The sequence below is a fragment of the Balaenoptera physalus genome (genome assembly GCF_965194825.1).
Source record: "Balaenoptera physalus genome assembly, chromosome: 5".
NCBI classification, from domain to species: Eukaryota; Metazoa; Chordata; class Mammalia; order Artiodactyla; family Balaenopteridae; genus Balaenoptera; species Balaenoptera physalus.
The window spans coordinates 42,806,857-42,819,265 of record NC_138884.1 but is presented as its reverse complement, the minus strand read 5'-3'; the positions used below and the strand labels follow the sequence as shown (position 1 = coordinate 42,819,265).

The 12,409-nt window shown below is 38.1% G+C and overlaps 1 protein-coding gene across 3 annotated transcripts in view; it reads left to right on the top strand.

The window, feature by feature from the left end:
• The window catches only part of TLL1 (tolloid like 1), a 253,162-nt gene that overhangs the window by 228,772 nt on the left and 11,981 nt on the right, over nt 1–12,409 (top strand). For all 3 annotated transcript variants that reach the window (XM_082463627.1, XM_082463626.1, XM_082463628.1), the window contains exon 19: nt 9,265–9,478. In XM_082463627.1, coding sequence (XP_082319753.1) covers nt 9,265–9,478 — 214 coding nt within the window. The remainder of the gene's footprint in view (nt 1–9,264; nt 9,479–12,409) is intronic.

Here is a 12,409-nt window from a genome sequence, read left to right as displayed (position 1 = left end):
GTAGTGTCCTTCTTTGTCTCTTGTAAGAGTCTTTATTTTAAAGTCTATTTTGTCTGATATGAGAATTGCTACTCCAGCTTTCTTTTGATTTCCATTTGCACAGAATATCTTTTTCCATCCCCTCACTTTCAGTCTGTATGTGTCCCTAGGTCTGAAGTGGGTCTCTTGTAGACAGCATATATACAGGTCTTGTTTTTGTATCCATTCAGTCAGTCTGTTTTTTGGTGGGAGCATTTAATCCATTTACATTTAAGGTAATTATCGATATGTAAGTTCCTATTCCCATTTTCTTAAATGTTTTGTGTTTGTTATTGTAGGTCTTTTCCTTCTTTTTTGTTTCTTGCCTAGAGAAGTTCCTTTAGCATTTGTTGTAAAGCTGGTTTGGTGGTGCTGAACTCTCTCAGCGTTTGCTTTTCTGTAAAGGTTTTAATTTCTCCATCAAATCTGAATGAGATCCTTGCTGGGTAGAGTAATCTTGGTTGTAGGTTTTTCTCATTCATCACTTTAAATATGTCCTGCCATTCCCTTCTGGCTAGAAGAGTTTCTGCTGAAAGATCAGATGTTAACCTTATGGGCATTCCCTTGTGTGTTATTTGTTGTTTTTTCCTTGCTGCTTTTAACGTGTTTTCTTTGTATTTAATTTTTGATAGTTTGATTAATATGTGTCTTGGCGTGTTTCTCCTTGGATTTATCCTGTATGGGACTCCTTGTGCTTCCAGGACTTGATTAACTATTTCCTTTCCCATATTAGGGAAGTTTTCAACTATAACCTCTTCAAATATTTTCTCAGTCCCTTTCTTTTTCTCTTCTTCTTCTGGGACCCGTATAATTTGAATGTTGGTGCGTTTAATGTTGTCCCAGAAGTCTCTGAGACTGTCCTCAGTTCTTTTCATTCTTTTTTCTTTATTCTGCTCTGCAGTAATTATTTCCACTATTTTATCTTCCAGGTCACTTATCCACTCTTCTGCCTCAGTTATTCTGCTATTGATCCCGTCTAGAGTATTTTTAATTTCATTTATTGTGTTGTTCATCATTGCTTGTTTCCTCTTTAGTTCTTCTAGGTCCTTGTTAAATGTTTCTTGCATTTTCTCTTTTCTATTTCCAAGATTTTGTATCATCTTTACTATCATTATTCTGAATTCTTTTTCAGGTAGACTGCCTATTTCCTCTTCATTTGTTAGGTCTGATGGGTTTTTACCTTGCTCCTTCATCTGCTCTGTGTTTCTCTGTCTTCTCATTTTGCCTATCTTACTGTGTTTGGGGTCTCCTTTTCACAGGCTACATGTTCGTAGTTCCTGTTGTTTTTGGTGTCTGTCCCCAGTGGCTAAGTTTGGTTCAGTGGGTTGTGTAGGCTTCCTGGTGGAGGGGACTAGTGCCTGTGTTCTGGTGGATGAGGCTGGATCTTGTCTTTCTGGTGGGCAGGTCCACGTCTGGTGGTGTGTTTTGAGGTGTCTCTGGCCTTATTATGATTTTAGGCAGCCTCTCTGCTAATAGATGGGGCTGTGTTCCTGTATTGCTAGTTGTTTGGCATAGTGTGTCCAGCACTGTAGCTTGCTGGTCGTTGAGTGAAGCTGGGCCTTTGTGTTGAGATAGAGATCCCTAGGAGAGTTTCGCCATTTGATATTACGTGGATCTGGGCGGTCTCTTGTGGACCAGTGTCCTGAAGTTGGTTCTCCCACCTCAGAAGCACAGCACTGACTCCTGGCTTGAGCACCAAGAGCCTTTCATCCACAAGGCTCAGAATAAAAGGGAGAAAAAATAGAAAGAAAGAAAGAGGATAAAATAAAATAAAGTGAGATAAAATAAAATAACGTTATTAAAATAAAAAATAAAGAATAATTATGAAAAAAAATTTTTAAAGTAAAAAAAGAAGAAAAGAAAAAAAAACAGACAGACAGAATCCTAGGACAAATAGTGAAAGCAAAGCTATACAGACAAAATCTCACACAGAAGCATACACATACACACTCACAAAAAGAGGAAAAGGGGAAAAAATAATTTATCTTGCTCCCAAAGTCCACCTCCTCAATTTGGGATGATTCGTTGTCTATTCAGGTATTCCACAGATGCAGGTATATCAAGTTGATTGTGGAGCTTTAATCCGCTGCTTCTGAGGCTGCTGGGAGAGATTTCCCTTTCTCTTCTTTGTTCGCACAGCTCCCGGGGCTCAGCTTTGGATTTGGACCCGCCTCTGCATGTAGGTCACCTGAGGGGGTCTGTTCTTCACTCAGACAGGATGGGGTTAAAGGAGCAGCTGATTCAGGGGCTCTGGCTCACTCAGGCCGGGGGGAGGGAGGGGTACGGATGTGGGGCGAGCCTGCAGCAGCAGAGGCCGGCGTGACGTTGCACCAGGCTGAGGCGCACTATGCATTCTCCTGGGGAAGTTGTCCCTGGATCACAGGACCCTGGCAGTGGCAGGCTGCACAGGCTCCCGGGAGGGGAGGTGTGGATAGTGACCTGTGCTTGCACACAGGCTTCTTGTTGGTGGCAGCATTAGCCTTAACATCTCATGCCCGTCTCTGGGGTCCACGCTGATAACCGCGGCTCACGCCCATCTCTGGAGCTCCTTTAAGCAGCGCTCTGAATCCCCTCTCCTCGTGCACCAGGAAACAAAGAGGGAAGAAAAAGTCTCTTGTCTCTTCAGCAGCTCCAGGCTTTTCCCGGACTCCCTCCTGGCTAACCGTGGCACACTAGCCCCCTTCAGTCTGTGTTCATGCAGCCAACCCCAGTCCTCTCCCTGCAATCCGACCAAAGCTGGAGCCTCAGCTCCCAGCCCCCGCCCGCCCCAGCAGGTGAGCAGACAAGCCTCTCGGGCTGGTGAATGCTGGTCAGCACCCATCCTCCGTGTGGGAATCTCTCCGCTTTGCCCTCCGCACCTCTGTTGCTGCGCTCTCCTCCGCGGTCACGAAGCTCCCCCCTCCGCCACCTACAGTCTCCGCCCGTGAAAGGGCTTCCTAGTGTGTGGAAACTTTTCCTCCTTCACGGCTCCCTCCCACTGGTGCAGGTCCCGCCCCTATTCTTTTGTCTCTGTTTTTTCTTTTGCCCTACCCAGGTACGTGGGGAGTTTCTTGCCTTTTGGGAGGTCTGAGGTCTTCTGCCAGCGTTCAGTAGGTGTTCTATAAGAGCAGTTCCATGTGTAGATATATTTCTGATGTATCTTGTGGGGAGGAAGGTGATCTCCACGTCTTACTCTTCTGCCACCTTCTCAAGACCCCCTTTTTGTCATTTTAATTACAATGTGTTTTGGAATGTTTGGTGTGTTCCTCCTTGGGTTAATCCTATATGTGACTCTGCACTTCCTGGACTTGGATGACTGTTAAGTTTCCCATGTTAGGGAAGTTTTCAGCTATTATGTCTTAAAATTCATTATCAGCCCCTTTCTCTTCTCCTTCTGGGACTCTAATTCAAATATTAGTGCACTTGATGTTGTTCCAGTGGTCCCTTAAACTGTCCTCATTTCTTTTCATTCTTTTTTCTTTTCTCTGTCCATCATCAGTGATTTCCACCACTCTGTCTTCCAGCTTGCTGATCTGTTTCTCTATTATTTAGCCTACACTTGATTCCTTCTAGTGTATTTTTCATCTCAGTTATAATATTTTTCATCTCTGTTTGGTTGTTCTAACTCCTTGTTTAAACCTTCTAACTTCTCGTTTTGTGCATCATTCTCCTCCCAAGTTCTTTGATTATCTTTACAATCACTACCTTGAACCTTTCTCAGGTAGATTGCCTAGCTCCACTTCATTTAGTTCTTCTGGGGTTTTTATTTTGTTACTTCATCTGGAACATGTTCCTCTGCCACTTCATTTTGCCTAAGTTGCTGTTTTTATTTTTATTTTTATGTATCTAGTAGGTTGGTTATGCTTCCTCGTCTTGGAGAAGGGGCCTTTTGCAGATGTCCTATGTGTCCCAGCAGTGTGCTCCCTTCTTGTCACCCAAGCTATATGCTCTAGGAGTTCTCCCTATTAGGCCTGCATGGGTTCTTCCGTTGTGGCAGGCTGACTATGTGGGTGGACTGTTAGGCTTGGTTGGCCCCTGGTCTGGTTGGTTGCTTGCACCTGCCTTGTGTGGAGGCTGCCAGCTGCTGGTTGGTGGGGCCTGGTCACAAGGCAGCTAGCTGCAGAACCCCGGGGGGCCCCAAGGCTAGTGCTGGCTCACTAATGGGAAGAGTTAGGGTCCATAAGACTCCGGGGCTGTTGCCCACACACTGGTGGGTGAAACCAGGTCCTGGTGTTAGCGCTGGACTACTGGCAGGCAGAATCAGGTTCTGGGGTCTGGTTACAGGGCCCAGGAGTCCCAGAGCTGATATAAGATCACTAGTGGGGGGGTGGGGGCAGTTCCTGAAACACAGGTGGGTACTGGGTCTGGGGTGTTCTGGAGTTTGTGTTGGCCTGCTACTGGGCAGGGTCAGGGCCCAGCTGGTCCCAAGGCAGGGTCTGGCCTGCTGTAGGCAGGTTAGGTCCACAGGTTACGGGATTGTGGTTTTCTTGCATCTGTTTTCTGCTCCCTGGTGGGTGAGGCTGATCCAGAGGCTAGGCCAGGCTTCCTGGAGGGCAGCACCAGGGCCCAGGGGATTCTGAAGCTGGTGCCTTCTCACTGGTGGGTAGAGTTGGGTCCTGGCCATCTGCTGGATAGGGCTGTGTCCAGAGGGCTGTGGGCTCAGGAGGTCTTTAGGCAGCCTGTCTGCTGCTAGGTGAGGCCAGTCAATGCACAAATGAATGGACATGGTTGTGTTCCAGTAAAAGTTTAATTACAAAAAAGCAGGCTTCAAGCCAGATTTCCTCTATGGGACTTAGTTTCTTGACTAAGCTAATAAAGTTATGGATAAAAGAGTTTGAAATCATGCAGTTATAAGTGTTTGTCCTCATTTCCCCTGAGAATCAGAGGGTGAAAATATTTGGCCTTACTTTCTATGGTAGGCAGAATAATGCTCCCCATTCCCCAAAGATAACCTTGTCCTAGTCCCCAGAAAAGTGTGTTGTATTGAGTCACTAAGTATGTGTTAATTTGCTAGAGCAGCAATAGGAAACTAATATATTTGCCTTGTTTTTAGAGTGTGTATTTGTGTGTGTGTGTGTGTGTGTTTAATCATGAGATGCTAAATGCATGATAACAGATTTAAAGTAAGAGAAACCTTGGTTGAAAGATACTTGGAAAAAGTCTTCCTACTAGAAGAGAGATAAAGTTCTGAATGAATAAAGGGATAAAGTTCTATCATTCCTGGCTTCACCCTGTCTTGGTTCTGGGAGGCTCAATTGATCATTAAATTTCTGGTACTTTTTTCATATTCTGAATTACTCTTCATTAAAAACAAAATAAAACAAATGAAACAGAAATAAAGTTCTAGGCATAGGAGCACACAATAGGCTTATGTCGTTTTTATTTTATTTATCATATCCTAAAGCTTTGCTAAGTTATATAGTTGTGATTTACAGCTTCATATATGGGATATTTGGAAAACAAAACACCCATAAGTGTTATATAATTCTCCACCATCAATCCATTATAAGTATATTTGATCACTGTTATAGAGTATTCATGGGAAAGAAAAGGTCTTTTGAATCAGAAGACTGGGGTTTATATTCCACTGTGCCTTTTTTTTCCATGGCCTCTAATCCTTCCAACATCTTGTGGGAAACCAAATGATAGTTCTCACCGAAGGGAGGAAAAGGCGAAGGATGGCTAGAACTCGAGAGCTCTGAATTTCATCTCACAACTGCTCACATTGTATCAGTCTCTTTAATTCTCTTAGTTTAAATCTTAGCTAGATTTTACTTCCACATTAAGCATTATCATTTTATTATCTTGTCCCTTGTGAATGTGACTTTGAATGGCCTTATCCTTTAGCCAGTGACTGTATTTTCAGTAAAAGTACCTCTACAGATGTTCATATGAGGGGGTTGCATATGGAAGCTTGGCTGGTGGCCAGGAAGGTAGATTAGGCTTGCTTGGATGTTCCAGAAACAAACAGTTATTCTTTCCAGAGCTTAAAATGAAAGTTCAGTTTTATTCCTTTTGAATGAAACTCCTTAAATGCATTAGAATTTCTTACTAGAACTTACTGTTATTCACTCTTTTTGGTCTTTCTAAAACCTGGATTATGAACCTTAAAATCATAGAAATATAATCATGGAGTCAATAAGGTTTAAATGTTTGAATACCAAACTGTAAAGTCTGAATATAAACGCTTAAGAAAAATATTTAAAAGTCCTCAAAAAAGAAGGCAGTGTTTCAGCAGAAACCAGAGTTTCTTACAGCTCCACACATCAGCTTTTCTGTTCTGTCTCCATTGTAAAGTTGAAGGACTTTGGGGGAATCTTTTTTGGGAATCTAAGTGTCTTCTAGGGAGACATTTCTGTGCCATTGGTTCCTGGTGGCTGGAAATTTTCACATTCTGCATCATTTAGACATAGAGACTCATGGCTCAGAATGTGTAATAGAATAAAGTACTAAATTGTGTATCTCACATTATCTTTGGGGACTCTAAAAACCGTTTTTAAAGATTTTCTATTTTCCCATGGACTCCTATAATACCATTCTATGGCCTAGAAATATTTTATATTAAGGCCAAGTCACTATATATGGAGGGGTCTCTACGTGGATGTCTCTATGATATTACAGGGCCGATTTATGAGATCTCAGCATGTGAATTTGTCACATTTTGCTTGTGTGTGGTGGAGCATTTGGTTAAGCTGACTTCTGGAAAAGGACCAAAAGGACCACCCAATCTTTGCAGCTGACCTAACAAGCTGCTACTTATTCCAAGAAGAAAATTCAACAGTACTTTAATGAATGAGAGTTATTTGCATCGTTGAGAATGTGTCAGCTACAAAAGCTTTGCCTAATCTGACTCTTATAGAGTCAGTCTGATTCCATTAGCAATCTGATAAAAAGCTGGAGCCAACTGACTCCAGACCAGGTGTCAGCATGCCCCCAGCCCACTAGTTCAATGCCACCTTGTGTTGTATTGCTCTGCTCTGTAAAATATGTTATGATTTACTCCAGAAATCCTGCATTTATTTCATTAGAGAATGAAGTAGCCACTTAGTTATCTCATTCACTTAGTTTTCAGTGGACCAATCAATGGACTGAACATGTGTGGTCTGTAAATTCTGATCCCATTTTTAACTTTTACTTAAAGGATAAGCTTTAGAATGCCATTACCCCCATCATTCTTAAAATTTTCTCTTGTACACAGTAGGTTTCTCTGCTCTTTATATTTATAGATGAATGGTTCTAAAGCCCATTCAAAAGAGACAATTATTCAACATGCAGCAGTTTTCAGATATTGTTATATTTCTTTTTAAGCAATATTTATCTTATTATTTAGAAGCTTTGTTGCATATTTAGCTAAAAAAAAAAACTCTTGGTGCAGTTAAGCTGATTTTCTCTTATTGCTTTCTTAACAGTTACAAACTGATATTAAGACTGTTTCTGTGTACACAAAGATAATAGAAGCTGACTGAGTACCATCTTATAAGAGGCAGATAACCAGAAGTTTTGGTTTGCCATGTCTACGTTGTTTCCATTCATGGGATTGGCCATAAACTGGGTTTAAGTAATTAGGTAGATGAATGGACAGACTTATCCAGACATCCAGCCAACAATCCATTCAGTGTCTTCTATAGTCCATGCACCGTGTGCCTACTCTGCTTCATTCTCTGCCACTAGATTACAGAGATTAATAAGTGACAAACCCTTTGGTGATGGTGTACTTTGAATGTTGTGCTTCAGATTAAATAAACTCTGCTAAAGTCTCCTTGTTCACTATATTTTTCTGCACTGTGTTTGTTTCCAGTGAGATTCTTTGTGCTGTATTTAATCTTTTTTGAACTAGCCAGAGTCATTGGTTGAATGAAGTAAATATTCCTTTTTACTCGTAATAATTATAGCAAATAGTGATTCACTAATGCTTATTGGTTATAACATTTTAATTTATATTTTTAAGTAGGGCACAGTGGAATGAGACATGAGAGATCAGCCCACTTCCTTTTCTTTTGTCTCTTCACTCTTTTCTCCTACTCCCTAATTAATATAAATTGCTTCCTTCATTTCTTCCCTTACTCCTCTAAAGTCAGAAGTGAGAGCAGATGGTAGTGTGGTTGGAATAGATAAATGTGGTCAACAGTGAAGGAGAACCAGTCTTAGTCACTTTTTTCTTTCAAAAATACGAAATGTATGCTTTAAATTGAGAATTATAATCACTTCACAAAACTGCATTAAAGAAAACATGTATGTAGAAAGTTTATGTACAAATATTTTATGCTGTAAGGATTGTAGCAAAATTAATACATTTTCAAGCATATTTTATATTTCCTCCAATTTATTTTATTTTTTTAGCTTTGCCCTATAGACTTAAGTAGTAGTGATGGTTTATTTCTTGAATGTATGATGGTTTTTATGAGGAATGGAAAAAGCCTTAATTGGCAATGGCAAATAACCTAGAATCCCTGGAATTATTAATAGTTTGGACAATTATTATTTTCAGTCAGTCTCAATTAAACTTTCATTGTTATATTTAATGTGTTAAATATTTAATAAACTTTTATTTTAAGAATTTGCTACACATAAAAAAGCATACTAAACTTTGCAAGACTCCAAATATTAAAATAAGTGTACCATCTCTCTGAAAAGTTAATTAAAAATAATCTAGCCTAAAGTCATATTAGTGTTTTCTAATAATATGGGTTGTAAGATCTAAATAAAGAAATGTATAATGAAAAATCCCTTTGTGTTATGTATTCTATTAAGATTTACTACATTTAATTTTTGTGAAAATAATTACTTGTTTAATTATTTTATGGGGTTTTCTTTTTAGTTTAAGTGCTCAATGGTATGATGATGTTCAGTAGTTTATGATCATTAACACCAGAAGGAATCATTTTTAAAATATAATTGTTTAAAATTTTCTGATGCATTAAGAATAAATTCAGAATTAAATTCAGAATAAAATATCATTTGTTATTATAATCTGTCTAAATTCTGGAGTAGACTTAATTGCAATAGTAGAATTAGTTGCAATAGTCAAATAGTACAATAGAATTTCATGTGAAGTTATTACATTGTTTTCCTCATTATAAAGTCTTCCTAGAGACTTTATATTCTATTGATTTCACACCCCTTTCAATGATGTGCTAGATGGATTGAATCATTTGCATGGCCTGGACATATTATTGTTCTGTATTTCTGCTCCAAAGAAAAGAACCTATTTTGAGTGATATGTGGCTTTTTTATTTTTTTCCCCTTTCTTTCTTTCTTTTTTAATAGGTCTTTAGTGAGTTTGAGATTGAGCAGCATCAAGAATGTGCTTATGATCACTTGGAAGTATTTGATGGAGAAACGGAAAAATCACCAATTCTTGGACGACTGTGTGGGAACAAGACACCAGAGCCCCTTGTGGCTACTGGAAATAAAATGTTTGTTCGGTTTGTTTCTGATGCATCTGTTCAAAGAAAAGGCTTTCAAGCCACACATTCTACAGGTCAGTAAATTAGGGGATGCTTCTCTTTTCTGAGTAAGATCCAAGTTTCTCTTCTAGTGTGTGCAGGGGATCTGTAACAGGATTATAAATGAATCAGAAGTCTCACTGAAGCACTGTGTGAAATATTTGAGAACCACATAGCATCCTAACTAAATATCTTTGTAGCTGTTGAACTAATTAAAAGAAACACAATAGTTTGATCTGATTCATGTTCAGTGTGGTATGATCAAGAAGAACTATCTCTAAATATTTATATGGTGTATTCCATGTTAACGTTAGCAGTTTGATTTATATGTTATATTTAACAGATAGAAATCTATAGCTTGGAATTCAAAAATTTTGTTTTTGCTAAAATCCTACTTGTTTAGCTAACTTTCACATTAATATATTTTTGTAAGCCAAATTTGGAATTTAACTCTCTGTTTTACAGAGCCTTATTTTTTTCCCTTTTATTTGGTAGGCAACACAATCTTTTCCCTAATCCTAATCCCTAATTTGACTCTTACAGATTCCAGCTGTAATGGAAGTCTTTAAGAAATAAAATATAATTTAGAAAAATATGGAAAATTTTAAGCAAAAATGTCAAATAACTTTTTTATAATTTGGAGCAAGTTTATAATATATTCCATAAATGTCCAGTAAATATCCTTTTTTTATTCAGTTAAAAAAAAAAAAATTCATATTTACTGAAATCATTTAGCTTATAGTGACACCTAGTGGCAGTTCTAATGCCAAAACTATTGAGACAAATTTATCTTCGTGTAAAATGCAGTATAATAGGCTACAAATTCATCAATGAAACAATTTTAGTGCAGTAATTTTTATCATGGTTTCCTGATTATTGTTTTCTCCTTTTACTTTCCTTTCATTTTAGAAATCATAACTTTATTCCATTGTCCAATATTATTTTCCACTCTAGTATATTGTATTATGAGCATTAGATTTATATTGAAGTCTATTTGTGAGAAAGTGGATATTGTCTGATCCATGCTAGTAATGACTGGACTCATAAATAATACAAAGTAATTATTTCTCATGATTAATATAAATATTCTGGTTTGAGAAAAATCTTTCATGGATTAAAAATTTCATACTAATGAAGGATTTTTTTATACACTTTACGTTTGTTCTTTAAATATTTTCCTGATAACTTGTCACACATTGAAGGAATGGAAAAATTGGAATCCTATGACTTGATCAATATTTTTCTGAAGCACAGAGTTAATGGCACAATTTTTAAAATAATCCTGGCTGGGCTTCCCTGGTGGCGCAGTGGTTGAGAATCTGCCTGCCAATGCAGGGGACACGGGTTCAAGCCCTGGCCTGGGAAGATCCCACATGCCACGGAGCAACTAGGCCCGTGAGCCACAATTACTGAGCCTGCGCGTCTGGAGCCTGTGCTCTGCAACAAGAGAGGCCGCGATAATGAGAGGCCCGCGCACCGCGATGAAGAGTGGCCCCCACTTGCCACAACTAGAGAAAGCCCTCGCACAGAAACAAAGACCCAACACAGCCATAAATAAATAAATAAATAAATAAATAAATAAATAAATAAATAAATAATAAAAAAAAAATAAAAAATCCTGGCTGTCACAGGTTCCAAGAATGGAGTGTAAAAATATGTTATCAAAATTCTTGAAATAGCTGATACACTATTTTTAAATTACTTACCTATAAATTCCTCTGTCTTAGTTTCATAAAAACCTACTTTTATAGTTTCTCTTTTTATCTTTACCTTTACCTTAAATCTCAAGTTTTCTTGCAGCTATATAACTCCATGACTCCTTAATTTGCACAGCCTCTGCTCTGGACCCTATTTCAGTGTTTGTATTACCATTTAGAATCCACTGGTAGGACCTAATTATCTTCTCATAGAGATCATATATTGAAATCCAATTGTATATATAGCATGCACTTGATATTTCAGGCACATACATATACTTAATATAAATTACATACATTGAGTTCTCAAAAGAGCTATATGATGTATGAATTATTATCTTTATCTTCAGATAAAGAAATTTAAAATCGGAAGGATTAATTAATTTGCAAAGACTTCTAAAATTATATCAAAGCCTGGATTTTATCCTAATTCTGTTTCCAATGCTCATGTACTTTCTACTATGGTATATTTTCTCTTAACATATACATTTTGGATTAGGAAGAAAACCAATACAAAACTGGACCACTGTTAATTGAAACAATAGGTAGAGACTGAATGCTTCCTTATTTGTCTTAATCAAATCTTCTGTTCCAACTATCCAACTGAAGAGGCTCATTTTTTCTCCCTGTTCAGTTCAAATCCATTCAAATACCCACGTGAGCAGCCCCAATCATATTTTGTAGGCAAAACATGATTCGGTCCTGTCATCTCAGAAATGAGAATTTTGAGACTAAGATTCAAATGAAACCGAAGTAGCACAAAAAATAACAGTTAGAATTAGAGTCCTAGCCTCCCAACTCCTGCTCAGCTGTGCTCGTCAAAATTTTTGGCATTACCTGTTTGTTTGTTTGCTTGTCTATTTCACGTGTAAATTTTTGCTCTCACTTAACCAGCTGTCTTTGAATTTTCTGGGTAGATTTTATTTACACTGTTACTTTCAAGTTGCCACACATGCTGAAATATTCTTATGTACTGCTTACTATTTATTTCTTTTGAAAGCTTTCTCTTTAACAAGTTTATTCCACAGTCTTTCATGAAATATTTATTTGGTACCTGCTTTGAATAGACACTGTAAAGTATTAGTAATTCATAGCAAAAAGTTAGGAATTTTGTGGGAACTTATGTGAAAACAGAAGGAATTCCTGCCTTTTGACAGCTATAGTCTGATAAGTTATACTTATGATTTTCAGTCAGTTTTTACCAACAAGACAGCCAAGTCCAGTACCACATCTGTCAATTTCTGCTAAATGTATAAAGCATTTATTCAT